The 24,324-nt window shown below is 52.3% G+C and overlaps 2 protein-coding genes and 1 non-coding gene across 4 annotated transcripts; 2 read left to right on the top strand and 1 right to left on the bottom strand.

Moving 5' to 3' along the window:
- The first annotated feature begins 2,184 nt into the window (after positions 1–2,184).
- Positions 2,185–2,258, top strand: TRNAG-CCC (transfer RNA glycine (anticodon CCC)). The gene has a single exon. It is a non-coding gene; the product is annotated as a tRNA-Gly (tRNA).
- Positions 2,259–2,391: 133 nt separating this feature from the next.
- On the bottom strand, positions 2,392–10,519 carry DNAJC22 (DnaJ heat shock protein family (Hsp40) member C22). 2 transcript variants are annotated; one of them, XR_011464113.1, is made up of 4 exons: positions 9,741–10,517; positions 8,124–9,081; positions 6,637–7,094; positions 2,392–3,957 (listed from the first exon to the last, which is right to left on the bottom strand). XR_011464113.1 is itself a non-coding variant. In XM_005896398.3 (4 exons), the coding sequence occupies exons 2-4, from the start codon at positions 8,961–8,963 to the stop codon at positions 3,894–3,896; spliced, it is 1,086 nt and encodes a 361-aa protein (XP_005896460.2). In that variant the 5' UTR covers positions 8,964–9,081; positions 9,741–10,519; the 3' UTR covers positions 2,392–3,893. The 2 variants fall into 2 exon arrangements, 1 of the variants encoding a protein (XP_005896460.2); XM_005896398.3 differs by having other exon boundaries at positions 6,913–7,094; positions 9,741–10,519.
- A 9,693-nt stretch (positions 10,520–20,212) lies between these two features.
- Positions 20,213–24,244, top strand: C1QL4 (complement C1q like 4). The gene is made up of 2 exons (XM_005896397.3): positions 20,213–21,420; positions 23,448–24,244. The coding sequence occupies exons 1-2, from the start codon at positions 20,884–20,886 to the stop codon at positions 23,625–23,627; spliced, it is 717 nt and encodes a 238-aa protein (XP_005896459.1). The 5' UTR covers positions 20,213–20,883; the 3' UTR covers positions 23,628–24,244.
- The last annotated feature ends 80 nt before the right edge of the window (positions 24,245–24,324 follow it).

Below are 24,324 nucleotides of genomic sequence, written 5' to 3'. Positions count from 1 at the left end.
ATGGTGACTGCAGCCATGAAATTAAAAGACACTTGCTCCTTGGAAGAAAAGCTATAACCAACCTAGACAACATATTAAAAAGTAGAGACATTACTTTGCCAACAAAGGTCCATCTAGTCAAAGCTATGGTTTTTCCAGTAGTCCTGTATGGATGTGAGAGTTGGACTACAAAGAAAGCTGAAGGCTGAAGAATTGATGCTTTTGAACTGTGGTGTTGGAGAAGACTCTTGCGAGTCCCTTGGACTGCAAGGAGATCCAACCAGTCCATCCTAAAGGAAATCAGTCCTGAATATTCATTGGAAGGACTGATGCTGAAGCTGAAACTCCAATACTTTGGCCACCTCATTGGAAAAGACCCTGATGCTGGGAAAGACTGAAGGCAGGAGGAGAAGGGGACGACAGAGGATGAGATGGTTGGATGGCATCACTGACTTGATGGACGTGAATTTGAGTAAGTTCCGGGAGTTGGTAAAGGACAGGGAAGCCTGGTGTGCTTCAGTCCATGGAGTCGCAAAGAGTTGGACAAAACTGAGCAACTGAACTGAACTGAACTGAAGGAGGTACCACCACTAGATTCTTAAAAAAAAAAAAAAAGTGAAGGGACATAATTTACCCTGTGACAGCCTTAAGGCGCCATCTGCAGTTCTCATCGAATACTGCAATAAACCCAGACCTGCTGGCTTGTTAGGGCCACACACTCACTGTTAGAGAAAAAAAGAAAACAAAGAAATACTAAATTCCAGCCAGGGAGTCCTCAAAAGCCTCCTAAGTCCCAGAGTAGATGAAAACTCAGCTTGAAGACACAGTGCCTAGGAAAAGTCCTAAGGGCCTTAGCTGGCTATAAGCTCCATGAGAAACCACCCCCCTCCAAAAAAGCTAATAAATTCTTAGACTGCTTGATATAAAGGATGATATATTGTCCAGACCTTGAGAACTTAATAGCTCCACAGTACCTTGTTCTGTCTGAACACATCTGAGAATTGCATTTAGTTCTGGGCACCACAATTTAAGAGCAATATTGACAACAGTCATAAAAATGTTCATACCCTTTGACCCAGTAATCCCACCCATGGGAATTTATTCTGAAATAATTCAAAAGAATAGATGAATTAGAAACATGAAAATATTGATGCAGCATTCTTTATAACAACAAATATGTATCAAATAAATATATATATATATATATATATTAAATGTCTCCCAAGAAGGGAATATTACATAGCATTAAAGTATAATTATGCTGTTTGAAAAAAAAGTAAAAATATAGAATAATAATAATGCATGCTGCAACATGGATGAATCCTGAAAATAGTATACTAAGTGAAATAAGCCAGACACAAAAGGAAACATTGTATGATTCTATTTGCTTAAAAGGTCCAGAATAGGCAAACCTATAGAGACAGAAAGTAGATTAGTAGTTGCCAGGGTCTGGTGAGAGGAGAGAATTGTAATAGGTATGGGATTTTGTTTTAAGGTGGTTTAAAATGGTCTGGAGTCAGTGTTGATGACTTTACAACCTTATAAATATACTAAAAATCACTAAATTGTATACTTTAAAAGGGTAAATTTTATGGTATGTGAATTATAGCTCAGTAAAAAAATATTTACATACATATGACATCTTCCTAGTAATATATATCAATGCCTATGATTTAGGGAAGGGAAAGACTATAAGACTATATCCCTGATACGATATGTACATTTATGGATGAGGACTAAAAGAGAACATGAATAAATGAAAACAGAGTTTGATACAGGTGAATTTTTGATTGGGGGGTGGCCATGATATTGTTCTTTGAGCAAGTAAATATTTTATTTTTTTTCCACGACAGTGTCCACAAGAGGGCAGAGAGATGTGAAACCAAACTATTTAACACAAGCCTCATCCAAACAGTTGGAAACCCAGAATCCAGTGTTGAAAGCAATCTTAAAGGTTATCTAAATTCAACTTCCTCACCTAACAGAGAAAAAACTGAGGCCCATAATGGTAAAGTGGCTCATTCTAAGTCAGCAGGCTGGTCATGCAAGAGGCAGAAGGAAAACCCCATCTTCTCATTTCATCCATCTCTTTCTATCAAACTACAGTGCATCCTTAAACAAGACAATGTTTAATCTAGAAAAGGGAAAATTTAGAGGGACATGAAGGGAAGGGCAAGTTCTTATCAAGAAAGAGTTTCTGGAACTTCCCTGGTGGTCTAGTGGTTAAGACTCCTCACTCCCAATGCAGGGGGCCCCAGGTTTGATCCCTGGTTGGGGAACTAGATCCCATATGCTGCAACTAAGTGTTTGCATGGTGCAACTAAGACCTGGTACAGCCAAATAAGTGAATAAATAAATAAATATATATATATATATATTTTTTTTTTTTTAAGGTTTCTTAAAGGCTTTTATTCTTTGTAACAAGAATTGGGAAATCTAGAAAGAAATTTCAGGGAAGCAAATTTCAGTGCAATAAAAGAACAACAAAATACCTATGGCTGATTCATGTTGATGTTTGGCAGAAAACAACACAATTCTGTAAAGCAATTATCCTTCAATTAAAAAATAAATAAAATGTTTAAAAAAGAACAGCAATTAAGGATGCCCAAAAGGTGGGACACATATGGGATTTCCAATTAATTCAGAAGCCAGAATGGTCATCTCTGGGAAGATGGTCATCTCTGGGTCATCTCTAGACCTTGCACTGCACTAGATGAGTACTTGGGGGAGAGGCTTTCTCAGTTTGCTTCCAACTTTTTAAAGGTTCTGTACACTTTTATTTGTAGGAGTGGGAGAATACAACATCATTGGATTTCATTTACATCAACTCAGGTAGAGAAAAAAAGATCTCTCACCTGCTAATATCTTAGTTGGTTTTTTAAAAATAATTATTTCATAGTGAATTTCTATTTTCAGCTGATTTTCACTATGTCAGGGTCTTTAGGAAGTACATTCTCAGAAAAGTCTTAGTGCTGAGACTAATTGGTCTCTAATTCCAGGTTGGTGGCAAAGCAGAATTTTCTTCCAGAGGTTCCAAATTCATGTGACTTGTGCCATTTCTTTATTTTCAAAAAATGGCTGGGCTACACCATTAGATACATGAATATCTAAATGTCCACTGGGGGTAGGTAGGTAGCCTGGTTCTGGCAAGCACTCAATTTCAGTACCAGCTCACAGGCTAGGACAAGAGCGAAGATGAAATCCAAAGATGGTTTAACCAAACAGTGCTTCCCACTAAAAGGGAAAGATTCTTCTTATTTATTTTTGGCTGCAGGTGGGCTTTCTACTATTAATAGTCGCAGCCGGCAGGGGCTACTCTGTTGCAGTGCAAGGGCTGCTCATTGCAGTGGCAGCACAGCCAAAATTAAAACAAACAAACAAAACAAAACAAATTGTTTAAAATGTGTGAAGATACTGACCTTCACTAGAAATCACAGAAAGGCAAATTGAAGTCATCAGATACTATCTCTCACCCATCATCTTGGCAAAAAATTGCAAAGAGGTAACAGTACATACCAGTAACAAAGAAAGGACTACTTGTACTGCGGGTAAAAGTGTAGATTGTTAGTCTTTTCCAAAAGTAACCTGATATAATAGCAATCAAGGTATTAAAACATATATTCTGCTTGATCCCACTTTATCACTTATTGGAATCTAGCCTCAGAAAAGCAAAAAGCAGCAGCACACATGTTTATTTATTTATTCTGGCTGAGCTGGGTCTTCCTTGCTGTGCTTGGGCTTTCTCTAGTTGTGGCCAGCAGGAACTCTTCTCTAGTTGTGGTGCACAGGCTTCTCTCTTCTATAGGAAGTATGGACTCAGTAGTCGTGGCAAACAGGCTTAGGTGCCCTGAGGTATGTGGGATCTTCCTGGACCAAGGATCAAACCCGTGTGCCCTGCACTGGCAGGCAGATTCTCAACCACTGGACCACCAGGGAAGTCCCAGTACACGTTTAAAGGTATTTATTGTAGCATTGCTCCTGTGGAAAAAATACAAACTGCTCATAAATAGCTCTCATTTAAATAAACTGAAATATATTTTTGTAACAAAAACTCATAAGAAAATTTGAGAATAGTAAAATAATTTTCCAAATCAAGTAAAGCCCCAATCACTCTTTTGTCTCTTTTTCCTTATAGACTATTTTTAATATATTTACATTTTACAGATGTAGTACTACATATCATGTTAATAAATTACCAATAGCTTATGAAAATGGCTTATTAAAATTCCACGTGATAATTTGAGAAATTGTGTTTTTCAAAGAAAATACATACATTAATTTTTTGGCCACTTTAAAAAGGTGTGACAGGACTTCCCTGGGGGTCCAGTGGTTAAGGACATGGGTTCAATACTTGGTCTGTGAAGGTTCCACATGCCTCAGGGCAACTTAGCCCTGTGAGTCACAACTACTGAGCCCAAATTCTAGAGCCCACATGCCTACAGCCAGTGCCCTGCAACAAGAGAAGCCACCGCAATGAGAAGCCCAGGCACCGCAGCTAGACAAAGCCCTCTCACGGCAATGAAGACAGTGTAGCCAAAAAGAAATAATTAATTAATTTTAAAAAGTGTGACATTGTAAATTAACTACACTTCAATAAAAAATAATGACAAAAAAAAGAAAAATAACTTGATATGATGAAACATTTGAGTAAATTAAACAATTTAGCCCTCGCATCTACCCAAGGATCCCTCTGGGAAAGGTTCTTCCCGCCCGGCCCGCCCTTCTGGACTAGCTACTCTCAGGTCTCCAGGACCAACCTGCTGATTTGCAGGCCGTGCTGCAAATCTCCTAGGCTGCTCAGGAAGCGCCTTCCTCAGGGAAGATGAAGGCCCCCATCCAGGCCCCCAAGACCCCAGGCCTCTGGCTTCAGCCTTCCAGCCTCACCTAGTAAGTGCCTTCTGTGTCCCTCAGGCCCCAAGGACCCAGACCTAGGGTAGGAGACAGACCCTTCTGGTGAAAGGCTCTGCCCAGCTCTCTGGCGTGCTGGCCAGGTATGGCTGGGATCCTGCAGACCTCTGCTTACTGTGAGCCCGGCGCCCCCTAAGGCCTGTGGGCCCCCAACTCTGGGGTGCTGCCTGCCTGACTGCCTGCCTCTCCCAGGGAGCCTCAGCCCCCATGTGGGCTCAGGATGCCGCCTGGGCGGTCCGTGCTGACTGAGGCAGCCCAGCTGGTGCCACCCGCTCTTGTTCCATCGGCCCCAGGCCCTGGCGGCTCCTCTGAGCTTTGCATGTTCCACTAACTCAGGTAGGTGGCAGGAGGAGGCAGCAAGCTTTGGCTGCCTCCGAGGGAAGAACACTAACCTGACCACGGTAGGCCTGCCGAACTCACCCCAAAAAAAGCAATTCCGACCTCAAAAAACAAACAAAAAAGTAAAAGAAAAATGTGTGAAAGTTAAATTTGGTCTTAAAATTGTAGTACATAAATTCACTGGCTAGTATTTTATATATATGGATGAAAAAAGAAACATCTATAAATTTCATTCCTCTCAATTGATTGGGCCATTTTTTTAATCAGTAGGGAATACAAGCCAAAGTAATTCTGCTTTTTAAAAGCACATATACTCCTCAGAGTTAACTTTCAGATAAAGGAAAGTGTGAGGATGGTACACACAAATAAAGAAAGCTGGAGAAAAAGTACACGATTTTACTATCATGTTCCTGATCTCCAGTCTTCCTCTTCAAACTGAGGCATCCTGGGCTGTTCCTTCTACAACTGGGAATGAGTTAAGGCCCCCTTGAGATGTTCAAGCTGTTGGTTCCCTAGGGTTTCCCCAAAGTCCCCACAAAGGCGTGAAAGTGAAGTCGCTCAGTCGTGTCCAACTCTTTGCGACCCCATGGACTGTAGCCTACCAGGCTCCTCGGTCCATGGGATTTTCCAGGCAAGAGTACTGGAGTGGGGTGCCATTTCCATATGAAATACAAAATCATGAATTTTCCCATGAGTCCCCATAAAACAGTATCATCTATCCCTTCTGCAATTTTCTAACACATTCTATTTACACCTCTTAGGACACAGTTCAAAAGATAGAATAAGGTGGACTTTGATAGGTGTACCTGTGTTATTATCCCCCACCAGACTGTAAATGACTAGGGAGCAGGGTGTATAGCTCAAAATCAAATCCCAAGTTCCAAGCAGACCTGACAATTCAGCCAGTCCAACCACTTGTGTTAAGTTTGAAGGTTCACCACAATATTCCAAGTAGAAGGGTCTGTGATGGGGGATTAGCCCCTACCTCACAGCAGCTTGTTCCTTCTTTGAAAAAGTACAGCTTCTAAAAAGTTCTCCTATAAGGGGAATTAAAATATTTTCCTGAAAAGATTAGAATTCCAGCCTTTTCAAACTTAACCCCAGTCTTACACCTTGGTAGTCCACAGAATAGATCAAATCCCTTTTGCCACAGGACATCTTGTGAAGTATTAGAACCCTTATATTTTCCTTCAATCACCTCACTTGGTGGTTTGCACATAAAAAAAAGAAAGTTAAGTAAACCTCCTCCATGATCTATCAATATACCAGAGGTGAAATCAAGTGGTCTAGTCTCTAAAAGATATTTTATTGGTTTTATAATGTCTTTCATTTCACTATGTGGATTAAGAAAAAAGTCAGGACTACAATAGCCAATAATTCAGAAATTCAAAATCACAATAGTTTTCTCACCTCTTTAAGGTTTTCTCATCTCTACTGCAAGTGATTGGAGAAGGAAATGGCAACCCACTCCAATAATCCTGCCTGTGAAATCCCATGGACAGAGAAGCCTGGCGGGCTACAGTCCATAGGGTCACAAAGCATCAGACATGACTGACAGAGGAGCACACACTGCAAATGACAGTTTCTTTTACACTGATGGGGATGGGCTGCCTCACTGGGCCAAAGTGTGCTGGGACAAGCGATCCAACTCTGCTAGTCCAGCCTCAGAAGGAAGTTTCTTCCCACCTCCAGGATTCCCTGGGCTTCCTGGGCTGCCTCAGGACTTCATACGCAGCCTGGATCTCCAGGAAGCGCCTCTGAGCTTCCTCCATCTGGTACCGATTGTGGTCAGGGTGCCAGGTCTTCACTAGCTCCCGGTATCTGCCATGTATTTCTTCATTTGTTGCCCCCTCTGAGAGACCAAAAACCTTAGGGAAACAGAAGCTAACAAATTAGAACCTCATAAGTTGTCAGGGCTCCTGGGCCTCTCCTTGCTACCTTCCTAAACCAGGCTAGAATTGGCTTCCACTTGCTGGCAGGAAAGGCAGAGAGCCTCAGATTAGAATTCCAACCTTCTGAAACATGGACAAGTTCTAGATCTCATGGCAAGAACCAGGATTTGCTATTAATCACAGATGCCCATTTTCCAACCTGGAACTTGGCATCCTTGACAAGGTCTCCTTCTTACATATATGCAAAATAAGCATATCATGTACAAGAGGGTTTGCAGCAGCTTTATTCTGAATAGCCCCAAACTGAAAACAATCCAAATGTTCACTGACAATAGAATGGATAGATAAATTGTGGTATATTCACACAATGGGACATCAAACAACTATGAAAACAATTTATAATCCCGTGTATGAGTATATTTCACAAACATAATGTCGAATGAAAGAACTCAGACACAAAAGAGTACACCCTGGATGATCCCATTTATATGAAGCCCAAGAATGGGCAAAATTAATCTATGGTAATAGATGTCTGAATACAGATTCTTTCCCAGGAAAGGAGTATAGATTGGGAAGGGGCATGAAGGAATCTTTTTTGTTTTGTTTTTTTTGGCTGCACTGTGCAGCATACAGGATCTTAGTTCCCTGACCAGGGGTCAAACCCATGACCCCTGCAAAGGGAGCTCAGAGTCTTAATGACTGGACTGGAAGGGAAGTCCCAAAGGAACCTTCTTAATCGTGGAAATATTCCATACCTTCATCTGAGTGGTGGTTACATAGGTATCTACACAAAATTAGTGTACTTTATATACATATTATACCTCAGTAAAAAGAAAATAATATACATATATCTTTTCCCACTCCTTATTAGCCCAAAGAAGCCAAGATACCCTTCTGGGGTCTGACCCAGCAGACATGAAAACAGTACCTCCACACCAGCTCCAGTGAGACTTAGTCTAACTTCTGGAGCCATCTTAGACAGCAATGAGAGGGAAGAAACCTTACCTGGAGAGCCAGCTGACGCTTCTCATCCTGAAAACTGTGAACAAACTCATAGAGCTTCTCCCACTCTTGGAAGTAGCTGCTGCTGATGCCATGATCTCCTACCAGCAGCTTCCAGGCTCGGAAAGGCAGAAGGAGGACAGACTCCAAAAGGCGCCCAAGGAGGGGGAAGAAGCTGAACCAACTCAAGAAGGAGCCAAGAGTATCTGCCACATAGCTGAGGGTGACAGCTGTGTGGCAGAGGACACTGTGCACTAACGGGCCTGTGAAAGCAAGGTAAGCCAAGCCCAGGCGGTAGAGCCGCACGCTGAGCGTCTCTGACCCAACTGAGGGTTTGTAGCGGCGATGCTTCTGGGCTGTGATGCTGGCAGCCAAGCTGATGGGCAGGATGGCTATGGGGCGGCCATAGAAGATAGGTGAAGTAAGAAATGCTGCCCCTAGAGTGTTCTTTAGGTCTGATGTCTGGTTGCCAATGGCAGCCACCAGCAAGACCCCTAAGCCAACTGCCAGTGGGAGGCCCACAATATAGAAGCTGGCCATGAAGGAAAGGCTAATGAGAGCCACAAGGCCAAAATACATGCCCACTATCATCTGGGCAACAAAGCGAATGAGACTTAGAGGGGGTGTCCCCCTTCCTGAGCCCTGCCTCTGCTCCTGGGCCCTGTTGGCCTGAGCAACAAAGCTTGGGAGCATCCAGAATTCCCAGAGCCAGCCTAGACCACCCCCCCCCAGGGTAAGCATCCAGAGCAGTGCATGGCTGTCTCGTCCCAGGTATAGGTGGTGGAGACCAGCAGGGCCCCCTACAGCCCAGAGGGTGTAAGTCATTAGGAGGCCCTTGGCCATCCTCTAGGAAAAGGGTCTCACAGTAAGTCCAGTGGCACCTGCCGTTGCCTAGAATGCAGAAATCTGGAGTCGTCTGTGAGAATCATGGCAGTCATGGCCCCAGATTTATCCTTAGACCCTAAGACATGGGAAAAAGCAGTCATAAGATTATGTCCAGGCCCCAACACAGTAACACTTCTTCCAGTATTAGTCAAGTCCAGCTCTTCCTGAGTGTCCCTGGGTAGCTCTCCCATATCCTTAGGTCTAGAATCTCATCTCTGTTCTTTACAACCACAATGACTCCAAATTTAGAGGAGAAGTTTTAAGTGCTTTCGGTAGAGTAAATGAGAACTCAGCACAGGGGAAAAAAAAGGGTATGCTTAAATGGCAGACCTCCCCTCAGGCCACCTACCTCCTGGAGGACTCATGGTTTGCGGGTGGGGGTGAGTGAATAAAAATGAATACACTATCCCTGGAAAGTTCCTATACAACTTTTAAAGTCCCCTACCATACAACCCCTCCCCACCTCAACTCGGACTGTGGCTGCCCACAGACCCCTGGCGGAGATTTTAGCCCTTCTCCAGCCTCCCATCTCTCCAGACCAAGAAATCTTGACAAAAGACAAACTTGAAAGAGGTCCTGAGTTCCCTCCAGCTCTAGAAAGCTACATTTTGACCTGGACCCAGGCACCTCACATTTCAACCACCGCCTTCCAGGAAAAACTTGTAAAGTCCCTCCATATTGTGGGGCTCAGGCCCACCAGCCAGTACCCGCTAGTCCCACGGTGAGCAGCTGTACCTGGGTACCTCGGCTCCCAGATCAGACATTTCCTTTGACCACAGTCAAAATGGCCCCTCTCATTCATCCAAGTGGACTTTGTCTTTCAGCGTTTGCTGTGTCAACGGAAGTTGGGCCGTCCTGGCCAGGCCCCTCCTCCTCAAGGCCCTCCCTCGCCCCTAGGGATCACCTTTCAGGCTGGGGCTTCGCTCGCCTGCCCTCTCCGGTAAACTTCATTTTAGGTTTTTCTGGCGTATTCCGCCTCCCCAGGCTCAACCCGGCTGGCGCAGCGCCCACCCCAGGCCAAGAGCGCCTACATTACTACAGGACGACCACCAGGTGGCGCTGCCGCTTGCGGACGGGAGGTGTCGGGCGGATCCCCAGATTCACCTTGTCTAGATGCTGGGGCAAAGCAGCCTAGGGCGAGGCGGGGCGGGTTGGGGGGCCTATAAAAGCAAAAAGAAGCCCTCGGTCACCGCTTTGCACCCCCACAAATGGGAGGGTGGCTCCTCCCTTACCTCAGGCTGCAGTCCTCTCTCCCTACTCCATTGCCGTTCAAGACTGCCTTGGATGGCTTCATTTCCAATTTGCCTAAGGCAGAGACACCAGGGTACAGGCTGCAGAGAGAGGCTCTCCCCTCAAGTTTGCCTCACTGCCCCGCCTCCAGGCCAACCAGTCAGGGGCAATACATCTAGATCCAAGCCGGAGACCTGAGAATCCCTCAGGAACCCCAAGTCAGCTGTATCTCGCTGACTTTGGCGCGAGAGAGAACCAGGAGCAAAAAAAAGATGGGGGTGAGGGCCTTCCCACCAGGAGAATAGTCTGCGGTGTCCTCCCGCCTCAATGCTGGGATGGAAGTGGGATGCAAGATCCCCTCATTTCAATGTCGTGGGCTCCAACCCTGCTACGTGACCTTGGCTTTGGCGGGCAGGGGGGGTGGTGAGGGGGGCGCCTGTTTCCTCCTCTGTAAAGAAAAAGCATGGATCTTCAAGTTTCCCCATCTTTGACTTGGGGGTGGGGTGGGCCTGGAGGGCTTGCCCCTGTTGCCTCCCCACAGTCGACAGATTCTGTTCCCTCCTACATTCCCAGCCCCTTCAGTCCTCTTCCCGGTCCGAGGAGGGAAAGCAGCTCTCTCTGTCTGCTCCCTAGGACTCACGGCGGGGCCAGGGCTGGGAGGGGCATCAAAGTGACGCTGGAGCCGCCAGCTGCTGGGCGCAGGAGCACTGGGGCGCTGAATAATGAATGAGACTTAATTGGGCCGGCACTGCGCGGCGGCGCGCTAAGCTCCGCAAACAGCTCGAGCGGCGGAGGCCGCCGCTGGACAAACAAACTGGCTCCGGGCGCAGATACAGGGGTGGGAGAGGCAGCGACGGGAGTAGGAGGGGATAGGCAGGCCGCCTGGGCCTGGGGGCCGTCGCTTTGGGGCGGGAGGAACCCCCTGTGTGCCCGGCTGCGCAGGCCTCCCAGAAGGTGGGGACCCAGGAGGGAAGCTCAGGGCTCGACCTCAGGAAGCCGGGACTGGGGAGGGAGAGAAGTGGATTTGTAGGCTGGGGCCAGGGTCCCAAGAGGGACTGGCACGAGGAAAAGATGAAGAAACTAGTGGAGGGCGGAGGAGAGAGCGAGAAGCGAGAGAGCGGGAAAAGCGCACCGGGGGAGGGGCTGCGGCGGGGCGGGGCGGGGCGGGGCGGGGGGGGGAGGCTGGAGAAGAGCAGTTACCGAGAGGAAAGGGAAAGAGCGATGGAGGAACAAGGGAGGGGAGGCGCGAGGAGCCGAGAGAAGAAAAATTGGAGAAGAGTCAAGGAGAGGGATGGGAGATGACCTGAATGAGAACGAGAGGGTGGGGGGCAAACTGGAGGCGCCCCTACCTCCGCCTCGCCCCGCCGCGCTCCCGCCCGAGCGCGCTCTCCAGCCGCCCGCACTCACTTTGTCACAATTACGGGGCCGTCACTCGGCCTGGATTGTTTTTCCCAAATTGTTGTTCTATAAACTGGCGCGAGGTGGGGATTGGCGCCGGGGAGGGTGGGTGATCTGACAAGCTGAAGCAGGAGGGAAGGGTCTGAGCTGCGGTGGCGGGGGGTGGGGATACGGGGAACGTGGCGGTGTATTTAGCCGCAAGAGGACCCGGGGCGGGTAGGTGAATCCAGAGACCCACGCGGGAATTCTGGTTGCTTCCCCCAGCCTCGTGGCTGACATCACTTTTAACCATCCTAACCCTTCTCAGCCTCCGCTGCCTCGGTTTCTCCAACCGCGAGATGAGAGGCTTGGAGGGTAGGAGCTGCGGAGGCGGCTGTAGGGGGGTCCGAACTTGCCTTCTCAACCCCATTCTCTTTTGTTCTCTGCTACCCTGGTTCACTGACCGGTGGCGGGGTTGAGGGTGGTCTATCCAACTCAGCCTCCCCTGAGCGCCAGGGGTGCCTGCTCACCCCCGCTAGAAGGCCAGATTCTCACCCCCAACAGGTCTGGGCTGCCCCCAACCCCCACCCGCGCCTTCAGCCCCGGCTCAGCGCCGCGCGGTGCCCACGCCGCCTTGCTGTCCCTCAATCCCGCAAACATCTGTTGCGCGCCCACTGTGAGCCATATCCGCGCCAGCCGTCACCCCACCTCTCCCCCGCCACCCTCCCCTTCCCGGCCGGCCCGGCCTGTCGGCTTCGTGACAGCCGCCGCCGAAGCCCAGGCCCCGCGGGAGCGGCCAGAGAGAAGCCGCCGCATGGCTGGCTCCGACACCGGCCTCCCCGGCGGCTCCAGGGGCAACGGAGGGTGGCGGCCGCTGAAGCGAGACCGGAGCCGGCCCACAGAGTTAGAGATGGGCGGGGGAGGCGGGAGTCCAAGAGAGGGCTTGTCTCCGGGTCTGAGGCCTATCTGTCTCCTCATTCCATTGCCCTGGGGTGGGGTCGGGCCGGAACCTCTGGTGGCTCCCAGCGTCTGGGAAGCTGTCGGCTCCCGCCCTCTCTCCCCCCGTCCGGGTGATTTACACGCGCTCGGCTCAGCGGCCGCTTCCCAATCAGGAATATCGACCCCGGGCGGGGCCCCTGGGCCGCATCGATCCCTCCAAGGCTCGGGATTTAAAAATGTCAAATTTGCCTTTTCCGGGCGGGCGGAGGGGGCGGGAGCTTGGAGGAGGGCGGCTTGGGGGTGGGGAGAGGGGCGGACAGCCGGGCATCGACCAGGTGCCTGTGCCCTGAATGAGAAGCGACCCGGCCATAGCCGGGCCCTGCATTACCTACCCATCCTTAGGTTGCAGGCGCCTCTGGATGGGGGCAGGAAGGAAGTTCTACTCCCTTTCCCATCCCCATGTGTCTCACTGTTGCGTTGGGTATGCCCAGAGGTGAAGCCTCAGAAAAACAAAGAGAGACCCCTAAATGTAGGGGGAAAAAATTGGAAGAGATTCCTAAACCTGGAGACACAAGGAGGGGTGCAGAGACAAAAATATAGAGGGTTCCCAGGGACAACCTGTGTTTAAAGAAGAGCAAGAGAAGGGAAAGTGGCTCAAAGACACATTGACCAAAACAGAGGACCAGAGACCCAGAATCAGGTCAACTCTCTGCCCTGTAGACCTGGAAGATTCAGGAATGGGAAGGTCAACCTTTTGGTGTGTTTGAGAGGGGGGAAGGAGAGTGAAGACAAAGTCAAGTGAAAAAAGAGGGTTATTAGGGAAAGGAATTAGAATATAATTAGCACATTCTCCTAAGGTGTCAACTAGTAATTGGACCTGAAACCCAAAAGGTAAGGATCCTGGAAGACTAGCCTAGGCCCCAAAGATGTGGGCTCTCTTAGAAGTCTGATGGTGTGACCTTTCCCTTCCTGAGATCCACCTCCTCCTCTCTATCCACCAGCAGCCTGGGGAAGCCAGAAGGGTTGTGGATCACATCTTATATTAGCGACTATATATGAGATGGAGACTGCCTATATGTATACATGCATGTGGAGGGTAGAAAACTCTGGTAGTCACCACTTCCTTCCCCAGAACTTAGCAACTGGGTCCCCAGACTTTGGAAAAAGCATCCAGTACTTTCAGGAAGCTGGGGAGAGGGATGATGTCTGGGGTAGAGATGGTGGAAGGAAGCAGTTGTTGAACCAGCATCCTCACAGTTAACATTATGCCCCTACCCCCAGCAGCACACCTCAGCTGTCACTGTGCACACTGCTGTTTCCTACAGAAGTGGAGACAGCGAGCTGACGGGGGGGCAGCGCTCAGACACGCAGGGAGAGGTGGCAGCTCAGACACACGCAGCACTTACACCTCCACTGACAAAATCAAGCCGACGCATCCCTAACACTGACACACACAATCGCCGACCCCCACATGCGACCCACACCCATCAATCCCTGTCACAACACACCACCCCTGTGTGCGCAGACACGCACAATTCCTCCGAGGTCAGGCGGGAGCGCCTAGTCTTAAAGCCTGTCTACACACTTTCTTGACATCTTAGACCTTCATTCGCCTAACCTAAGCAGAAGGCTTAAACCTCTGTCCCCGCTACCCAAATTCTGCGACCAAGGCCAGCTCCAACAAAAACGCTGAGCTCAAGGAAGTCAAGTACCAGGGTCGAGGTGAAGAGCCGGGAGCTGACCCGGCAGTGGGCTGCTATACACCTCTCTTATTCTCGCTCCTGCCTCTGCCTCTTTCTTGGCACGTCCACTCGCTGCCCGCCCGGCCTGCCGCCCGCCTGTCAGTCGAGTAATGAATGCGCGCTCGGGGCCCGGGGCCCCCCCGGAGTCGTTCATCACTGCCAGCACCGCCCACCTCTCTGCCGCCCGCCGGGAGGGCTAAGCGGCCCAGGCGGCGAGAGCCCCTCTCCCCCCACCTCCACTACTAATTGTCAGATTGAGATGTTGATTTGTCAGCTGGGAGCTAGCGCCAAAGAATCCGCAGTAAAACCCGGACTCCTTGAACTTCCTCTGGCTCCATTTGGGTTCGCCCAGCCTTGGAGCTTTTCTGGATTTGATGTGCTTGGGTTAGATTTCACTTAAGAGATCCGGCAACAGAAGCGCAGTATCGCTTTAATCCAATAGGAGGCGCACCAGGCTACAGACCCTAAGGGGATTCGTCCTGGGCTCGGTTCCACTTTTGCAGACCCAAGGCCCTAGGGCTTCGTCCCCCAGCCTCCCAGCAGGGGGCGCGTAGGCCCCCATTCTCCTCTCCCCCGGAGCCAAAGTCCTAGCTTCCGTACAGGATGCCCCCAGGCAGCAGTCCTCTCTTCCGCCTTCAGAAATCGCGGGGCACCATGCCCTGCCTTCTGTCTCCTCCAGGTGCCTCGGGCCCCCTGCAGTCCTCCATTCTCCCGCAGGAGGCGCCCCTGTCGCAGGTCGGTCCGCCTTCGCCCTGCCCTAGGCGCCTAGGCTGCAGTCCCACCCCCGCCCTCCCCCAGCCCCGGCCCTGGAGCTCCCCTGGCGGCCGGCTGAGTGACGGGCGGCCGGTGATTATGCGGAGGGGGAGCGGGGTGCGCCGCGGGCGGCAGCGCTGACCCTTCACATTTCCGATCCGCCGGGACCCTCATCCATCCGAAGCTGCTCTTTGTCTGGCCGCCTAATTGCCGGCGGACAGGATGGATGGCGGGACCGACAGCCGCGGAATCCCTAATAAAGGCCGCGGCCGCCGGGGAGGGAGCGCGGGAAGGAGGGGGAGAAAGAAGGAAGAGATGGAAGGAGGTGGGAGGAAGCACCGGGCCGCGGCCGCCGGCTCAGAGCCGCCAAGCGCTTCGCACAAGGGAGCCAGATCCGCCTAGAGTGCGGAACCAGGAGTCCCAGGTTGACACGGGTCAGGGCGCGATGGGTATGGGGTTTGCGAAGTCTCCTGCTTGTTGGACAATAGGAAAGAACTAAGGACCCCGGGCAGAGGGCATCCTAGGGGCCGACCTCGTTTCGCCGAGCCTTCGAAGATTGCAGCTTGGCTCTGCCTCCGGCGCTTCGGGCTCTCACCAGTCGGAGACTGGCCTTCGGTTCACCGCACCACCAATCCTCTGCTCACCCGTCGGTCTCCCACCGCGGGATCCACTATCCAGGCGGAGAAATAAAGGTTCCGACCGCCGTCTGTGCGGCCGCTCGCCAGATTTCATTAACTGGAGGCTGGAGCTGATGGACAGAGGCGAGGAGACTGGAGCAGAAGCGGGTAGAGAGAGAGGCTAGGGCGAGGAGCCGCACCTGGAAAGGGGTCAAGGGCTGCGGAAGGAAGTCAGTGTGATCTGGCCTGACATATAGATGGGGAGCCAACTCTACCCCCTCCCTGTGGAGCCATGAGCCTGTTCTCAGCCCCAAGAGCTCTGGCGGGGACCCTTTAAACCTAAGGCTGCACCGAGCTGCGCGGCGGCTGAATGGAGGGCCTAGGTCCGGCGGCGTACCTGCCCTCCTGCCCTTCACTGAGGCCTGTCGACCCTCCGCGCGGGAGGGCAAAGTGTGCGAAGAGTCTTGGGCCGCAACTGTGTTCCCACCGGTGCGGCGAGGAGAGCGGTCCTCAGCAACTCCGGTCGGCTTTCCTGCCTTCCGCCTCGGGGGCACATTTTTCTGCGGTTGTCTTTGTTTCCTTCTCCCTCCTTTTTCTCTTCCCTCTTCCCTTCGGACTTAGCTCATCTCCGCAGCTGACTTGGGCCAACCTCCGTTAGCTAACTACTGAGCACCAGTTGGGTGTCAGCGCTGGGAGTGGAGGATGGGGGACACGCTGAGCCAAAGCCCTGCCGCGTTGACCTCAAACGCATAGGTCTTCCCTGAAACCCATTCACATCTCTCTCCCCAATCCTGTCTTGCCTTTTTTGCCCTTCCACCGCCTTGGGTGTCATCTTTCCTTTTCAGGGCAGTGAAAAGGAAGCCAGGAGATCAGAACTCGAGTTCTAGGGCTGCCACTTACAGGGTGATACAGGGCAAGCATTTCTCCTTTCTGGGCTTCAGTTTCCTCATCTGTAAAATGGAGACAATATATCCACCCCTCAGGGATGCATCGAGGATGCAATGAGAGACCTTACTTGTAACAGCTCTAAAATACTGTAAGCACTCGATCATACTATTTCCCTATCTGTGTTATTCCCTGTCCTCTCAGGTGGGCAATTTTCCTTTCTCTTCATACCAGGAGTCTGGTACCATGCAACTCAGATTGCTTCCAGAACTGTGTGATGTTAGCATGTAGGGACTGAAAGCCAGAGTGTGTGTATGTGGGGTGGGATGGAGGAAAGTGGAGAGGAACCACAGTATAATGGCCCCGAAAGGTGGGGAAGGAGAGGGTGCATGGGGGAGAGAGGCATTTCCTTTTATCTTAATGTAACATCAACCAGCTGGTTCCTCTGCTCTTAAAGGTGAGGAAACAGGCTTGTGGAGGTTATCCTTCAAGTGACAGGAAGCAATCACACTGCCAGGATCTTTCCTAGCACGAGTTTTCTATTGCTCATTTCCTCACTCTCTTTCTTCCCTTGAAGGGGTCTGTGACAAGGAGTGTGGGAGAAGGAATAAAAAGAGAAAAACTTCAAGGAGCCAGGACCTTTCAGCTAGACTTCATAAAATTTTAACAAGAAAACTTCCTCAGAGTAGAAGGGATATAGCACATGCAAATCATATGCTAATCACATGCTAATCTAAAGTCTAGTCCTCAGAACTCTGACACACACCTGGTTGTAAGCCCTGGGGAAAATTCTTGGGAGACCCCTGGGTTCCAGGACAGAACAGTGAGGATGAGTTCCATTTTGTATCAGGTTATGGAGTTAGGGTTTATTTTACGATTGGAGAAGTGTCAAGTGGATACTTTGGGATTAGGGTCAGGGTTAGTGCAGAGTCAAGGACAGAGGGTAAGGCAGAATTCAGATTTGGCTGTGCTTTTCAATAAGGGGCACCTAGGGGACTCAAAGCCTTCCTCCCCTCTCCCCTCCTTCACTGCCCATTCTGTGCCCTGAAGCACATCTCTCTACCTATTTCCCATTCCCAACCACATCACCTCCCTGGGTCTCCCAGTTCAGTTTGCCCAAGGAGCTCTGAATAAATTGTTCCAGACCCAGCCTGGGCCCCAGCAGTTCCTCTTGAGCCCAGACACTTGGCTTCTGGCCCCAGGAGTACTAGCTGGCCTTGACCCTACCCAGGTCCCTCCTCAGCCGAATGTGACAGCTGCAGGGGAAGCAATAAGGACCTGGTGAGCTGGCAGCTTCATTCCAGAGTGTGGGGAAAGAGCAACAGAACATGAATAAATTCATGGAGCTGCCCCTCGGCTCCTGTGAGCCAAGCCTGCTTCCCCCACCACACACACCCGCTGCCGCCTTGCAGCCCTGCTGGTCACCGAAGCTCACAGTCTGGGCTGGGGACAGGAGGAGAAGGCAAGCTCCAGAGAGAAGAGGGCTAGGACCTGAAAAGGGCTGAGGTGGAGGAGCTCAAAAAGAGGGCCTTGGTAAGTCGGAGAGAGGGGTGCGGAGCAGGGCTGAGCAGAGAGGGCCTTTAGTGAGTGGGTGGTGGGAGAAGGGGGAGGAGGAGGGAGAGGTGGAAGGACCTGGGGTCGATGGGGCTTGAGGATCGGCCAGGGAGGCCAGTGTGAGCCCTGGCCTGCTCTCTCCTTTCTGATCCATCCATCATCCAGCCTGGGGGAGCAGATTTGGAATTAGACATGCACGGGGCGACATGGCCCTTAGCCCCCCGAGGAAGACAAATGGCGACAAAGACCTTGAATAAAATTTGTATTTATGGTTGGAGGAGGCCCCTCCCCCACTGACTGCCAATCCTTTCTCTCCCAACCCTTTCAAGCACGTAGGGGGCCTCCCTCCAACAGGCCAAGCCTCAGCAACCTCTTTCTTCCTGCACCATAATGGGCTGGAAGGTGCAGAGAAGGGGAACAGGAAACAAGAGATGAAGGAATCACTTTCCACCCAATAATCATGCCCTGATGTATCCTGGACTCTCATTTTATGTATTGTACTTTTATACATTACAGTAGTGGCTTATCCTAGTCTCTAAGAGATCCTTTGCAGTTGTCTACCTCCAGGGCCTCCAAATATCCCAGTTTGCCAGTCCTGGGACTCCTTCTTCAAGCTTCTGGCCCCCGGAGACCCTGTGAGTAGGAAATTTCCCCTCGAGGGGCCAGATCCTGAGGAAGGATGTTTCCTCTTGGCCACCGGAATGACCACTCACCTCTCACAGGAGGATGCCTAGCACTGAATCTGCATTATTTGCTCTATTACTTTGCATAACCAATTTCAAATCCCTCCGCCAAGCATTTGTTATGTGAGGTCCAACTTCTCTGAGTTTCCATCTGACCACAGCCCTTTGAGGGAGGGGGAAGGGGCAGAGATCCTGGTGCTGGCCAAGGTCTAGGACAAGGGCAGTGGTGGGGCTGGGCTGGGCCTGCAGGGCCTTCTGACTCTTTCTCCCCAGTAAACTCAACACTTCAGTCCTGAGACAGGAGAGATGACATTTGTGGGGTACCACATTTAGGGACTAGGAAACAGACAAATATAAAACCTCCCTTCCAACAGCCCTCACATATATACACACAAAGACAACACACGATCCACAATCCCACTCACCCAGGGACACACAAGGCCAGGGTCCCATGGACACGTCCACACTTGCCAGCACACTGTCACAATGCACAGGCCCAGAGCCTACCACACTGCTCCAAGAAGCGCCCCGCCTCCGCGTCTTCCCCACAGTTGATATGTCACATTGGAGTCCGAACACGGACCTGGGTGTCTCTCTGCAGCGCGCCATTTACATTTCTCTCTCGATCTGTCAACCTGTCTTGGCTCCCGTCTCTCTCTCTCCGTCTCTGTCTCTCCCTCTCCCCCTCTGGGGCTGTCAGTGAGTCTCTTTTCCAAGCTTTGTCTCTGTCTCTGCGTCTCTATTTGGCTTTCCGTCCCTTTGATTTCTCTGTAGCTCCTTCTCTGCTTCCCTGTAGGTTTCCTGCTTGCTTTCCCGGGCTGGTCTGTTTTCTCACTCTGTTCCCTCGCTCGCTCGTTTGCTCTGCGCCCCTCAACACTGGGGGTCGAGGGTAGTAGAGGTGCCTGCAGATTTGCCTTTTCCAGTTCGGGCCAACACGTACCCGTTGAACCCTTGACCATATATTATTTGGTCATGGGCACTGAGTGGCAAATTTCGATTCTTTCCTAGTCCTTTTTGTTTGGTTGCGGGCTTTTTTTTTTTTTTTTTGGTGGGGGTGGGGGGAGCCGGGGAGGGCTCATTTTTGCTCAGGAATCTACCTCTATCTTCTTATGTGTATCTCGACCGCTTTTTATCCCATCGCTATTTGTGGCCTCCTTCAAGCTCCGGGAATACCAAACTCAGGGTAGAGGGTGAAAGTAAGGATAGGGTGGGGGCGGTGAATCCCTGCAGAACTGGCTTAGAGCGGGTCAGGAACCGAGAGGCTGGGGGGACGCGGGACTGGGGCCGAGGCCTGCCCCGCCTCCACGCTTCCCTCTCTGGGCGCCAGGGGTCGCTCGGCACCCCCCCTCCCCCGGCCGCTTATAGCGGCTCCCGCCGCGCGCCGGCTCACACCACCCGCACTGCCGCCCAGGGAGGGAGGGGAGGAAGGTTAGGGACGCAGAGAGGGAGAGCGCTAGCAGGAGGGAGACGTGGGGCCAGGGCTCCAGCAGGGGGCTGGGGCCGCGGCTAGGGTAGAAAGGTGGGTCAGGGCTCGCCGAGAGCCAGAGCGCAAACCTGCAGAGGAGGTCGCGTCCGGTGGGCATCACCCGCAGCGCAGAGCCCGGGACGTCCAGAGCGCGGAGAGCAGTCCCAGCTCCAGCTGGAACGATCCGTCTGGGTAGCCGGGGACCTAGGCGCCGCCATCCTCGAGAAAGCAGCTGTCCGGAGAGCAGGCATCCTAGATCCGTTAAGAAACCAGCCGTCCGAGAAGCCGCCGATTTCAGGCGCCCTGGAACGTTAGATTGAACGAGAGGGTAATAGAGGACCACGGACTCTGAACCGTCTGGAGCTGCCTCTGGTCCACGGGGGAACCTCCGCCTTGACGGAAGGTTTGGGGAACGGCACCGCTGAGGCGGAAGCCCGAAGGGGTGGGGGTGCCGGGCGCAGCCGTCGGGGGGGTCCCGACCCAAGCCCGAGCCCGGCCACCGCCTCCGGGGCCCGCAGGAAGCCCCAGGCCTCCGGCACCATTGCGCCCAAGAGTGAGGAGGACCTGCTAGCCCTGGCCGCGTCGCGGCTGAGCCGCCGCAAGCGGGTGGCGGGCGCGGCCGTCGGGGTGGCCATGGTGCTGCTGCTGCTGGTGGCCATTCCGCTGCTAGTGCACAGCTCCCAGGGGCCGGCGCACTACGAAATGCTGGGTCGCTGCCGCATGGTGTGCGACCCGCACGGGCCGCGAGGCCCAGGACCCGACGGCGCACCCGCCTCCGTGCCCCCCTTTCCTCCCGGCGCCAAGGGAGAGGCGGGCCGGCGCGGGAAGGCAGGTCTGCGAGGGCCCCCGGGACCACCAGGTCCTAGAGGGCCTCCAGGAGAGCCGGGCAGGCCGGGTCCTCCGGGCCCTCCCGGCCCAGGCCCCGGCGGAGTGGCGCCCCCTGCCGGCTACGTGCCTCGAATTGCCTTCTATGCTGGCCTGCGGCGGCCACATGAGGGTTACGAGGTGCTGCGCTTCGACGACGTGGTGACCAACGTAGGCAACGCCTATGAGGCGGCCAGTGGCAAGTTCACTTGCCCCATGCCGGGTGTCTACTTCTTCGCTTACCATGTGCTGATGCGCGGCGGTGATGGCACCAGCATGTGGGCCGACTTGATGAAGAATGGACAGGTGAGATGCCCCTCTCCCACCCAGCCCAAGACAGGGAAGCTTTCTAAATCCCCCTGCTTTCAGTACACAACCCGAATCTCTTCCCCAAACAGCGCCACTAAATCCAAGAAGGACAGCTTGCCAAGAACTTAGAAATCGCTTCACTTAGCCGAAAAGGAATTGGGGGCCAGAGAAAGGAAATGACCTGCCCAGGGTCTCACAGGGACGTTAGGAATGGTGTCAGAATTAAAAGGCAAATCTTATTGTATAAGCAGCTGCTACCTCACAGTCCATCTGTAGGCAACTTACACCAAACCTCTCTGGTATCTCACCCTGCCAACTAGCCTCTTTTCTCATTCTGTCTCTTGCAGCTCTGCGGGCCTTCAGGTTACACAGTCGCTCCATGGGCTAGTTCCCAGAGTCTGGCTCTTTCAAATTAGCATGGAATCTGAGTTTCAGGTGGTGGGCAGTTGGTAGCTGCTCCCATGTGGGGGCATTCAGCTTGGATTTTTTAGGATAAAGTAAAAAAGAAAGAAAACACTTGCTCATTTCCCAGGCAACTCTATTGCTAGTCCCAAGGCCTGGGGTCCCTGGTTTTAGAGTGGCCTTTACCCTCAGCTAATACGGAGTCAGTAGGCAGAGGTAGAAGATGTGGCAGCTCAAGAGCCAGCCAGGTGGCCTGCAGGAATGAATTTGGGAGAAGGAAGGAGGCAAAGGACAGAAGCCGCGGACCCCAGCCGGGTCCTGTGGTCAGAGTCGGAGTCACTGCTGCCTTAGCTTGGGAGAAAAGCCCCAAAGACTCAGCTCAGGGTCTGGCCTCCGCCCCCAGACACGCAGCAGGGAGGGAGAGAGGCCTTGGGGTAGGGGTGGGGAACTGTGCCTGGGCTGCTGGAAGCCAGGGGTGTAAGATTAGGGCTGAGCTGTGACCTCCTCACCCTGCTGTCCCATGGGGTCATTTGACCAGGCGCATCTGGCCAGCTTCTCTCAGCTGTCCAAACCCCAGGTCTTGCTACAGCTGCAGCACCTTTCGCCTCCAAGACCTGCAGGCACTATTCTGGGGTCTCCTCCCAGCAGAGCCACCCCAGGAACGCAGGGAAAGGGAGTGAGAGTGTGTGTGTATTAGACTGTAGAGTGTATGTGCATGATGAAGTGTGTAGGTGCGGGGTGAGAGTGGAGCGATGTCTACCTGCCTGTGGCACTGAGTAGGTGTGCCTGGTCTATGTGGGGTGTCTGTGAGGGGCCGTGGGGGTGGGTGTGTGTATCTAGAGTGTGTCAGTTCCCGAGGGGGGAGGGCCCCGCGGCTCCCACTCTGTATTCTGTGGTGCGGGCGCTGCGGCCCTGGGGACGGTAAATAGTGATTAGAATAATGATGAATAATTAATGAGTTAATAACCAGCCCCCGCGGGACAGGAAGAGGGGGGCTGGGAGGGGGCTGGCGGCTCGAGGCGACCTGCAGCAACAAGACCAGAAAGGGGAGGGGCTACCTGTTGGGGCGGAAAGCGACCCCCACGTCGGGGCACCCTCGGGGGCTAGAAGGGGCAAATATATAGACTGGCACCTTCCCACAGCCCGCACCCTTGCTTGCACACGTACAGGCATGCCTGTGCCTTGTCACCGGGGGATGGGAACACGAGTTTAGGAGGTCAAAGCGGGTTCAGAATCTTAGAAATTATTCTACAATCGAACTCTTATTTTTTAAATGATAATACTAATAGAAAATCTATATAGCGTTTCCTTTGTGCCAAGCAGTGTTTTAACACACTTCATATGTAGTAACTCATTTAATCCAAACAACCTGATGAGGTAGGTTCTATTATTACCTCCCACCTTATAGCTCAAATGGAGGACCACAGAAAGCGTGAAACTTGCCCACTTCCCGGCAGTGAGCGAATGAATGGCGGTGCCTGCGAGGCACCTTGTCTTTCCGGACCCCTGCAGTCTGTTACCAACGTATCGCTTTCACAGGTCCAGTTCCACCTCCCTGACTGAACCCTCCTCACCCTAGCTCCGTAGAAAGCGTGAGTGGGTTGTCCTGTTCTCCCTACTAGGTCCGGGCCAGCGCCATCGCCCAGGATGCCGACCAGAACTACGACTACGCCAGCAACAGCGTGATCCTGCACCTGGATGTGGGCGATGAAGTCTTCATCAAGCTGGACGGCGGGAAGGTGCACGGCGGTAACACCAACAAGTACAGCACCTTCTCTGGCTTCATCATCTACCCAGACTGAGCCGGGCTCCGTTCCCGGACGCCCTCGCTCGCCCTTCGCCTCTGCTCCCCTCCCTACCACCTTCAGCTTGCTCCACCCAAGGCGCCGCCCCATCCTTTGAGAGCCTGGCGGTGGACGGACCCTCCGGATACGGGAGGTGGCCTTAATGGGCGGACTCTTAGTGCTCCGGGGTGTAACTACGTGGCTGGGGAGCTGAGCAAGCCGGTGGGAGGAGCAGAGCAACTCGGGAAGGGACCACCAGCATCCGTGCACATGCCTGTGAAAGCCGGGGCAGCAGAGCGGCGCGGGTCACAGGTCATGGCCCTCTCTTAAGCCGGGAGCTAGGGAAGTTTCACTGGCTGTAGCACAGAGGCATGGAAAGCAGAAAACAGAAGGGAAACGCTGGCTTTGGGGAAGGGAGAACGCATCTGGGTGGGGGGAGAGGAGACGGGGTGGGCGCTGGTCCTGTCATGACTTCTCTGCCATCTCTTCTTCCCTCATCTCCATTTTCAGGCTTCAGGCTCTAGCTTTGGCAGTCTTCCTGTGAACTGGGGGAACCAGTTGGTTCTTTCTTAGCACTTAAAACTCATCCTGTACAGTCTCCATATCACCCCCATCTGGGTTAGGCCCTGGGGCTACAGCTGCTGCTGCCTCTTCCAATAAAGTAAAGTTGGAGAATGTGGGTGCCTCTTAACTTGGTGCAGAATAGGGGAAAGTG

This window comes from Bos mutus, chromosome 5 (assembly GCF_027580195.1).
Source record: "Bos mutus isolate GX-2022 chromosome 5, NWIPB_WYAK_1.1, whole genome shotgun sequence".
Lineage (NCBI taxonomy): Eukaryota > Metazoa > Chordata > Mammalia > Artiodactyla > Bovidae > Bos > Bos mutus.
Note: the sequence above shows the minus strand (reverse complement) of the source record. Positions and strands in the feature narration are given on the sequence as shown.

Excerpts from the sequence above, each read along its gene's own strand:
- C1QL4 (XM_005896397.3), top strand. The coding sequence starts at position 20,884 with ATGGTGCTGCTGCTGCTGGTGGCCATTCCGCTGCTAGTGCACAGCTCC. Across the intron at positions 21,421-23,447 it reads ACTTGATGAAGAATGGACAG|GTCCGGGCCAGCGCCATCGC; the intron begins GTGAGATGCCCC and ends TCTCCCTACTAG.
- DNAJC22 (XM_005896398.3), bottom strand. The coding sequence starts at position 8,963 with ATGGCCAAGGGCCTCCTAATGACTTACACCCTCTGGGCTGTAGGGGGC. Across the intron at positions 7,095-8,123 it reads AGCGTCAGCTGGCTCTCCAG|GTTTTTGGTCTCTCAGAGGG; the intron begins GTAAGGTTTCTT and ends TGTTTCCCTAAG. Across the intron at positions 3,958-6,912 it reads AAGCCCAGGGAATCCTGGAG|GAGCAATGCTACAATAAATA; the intron begins GTGGGAAGAAAC and ends TTTTTTCCACAG.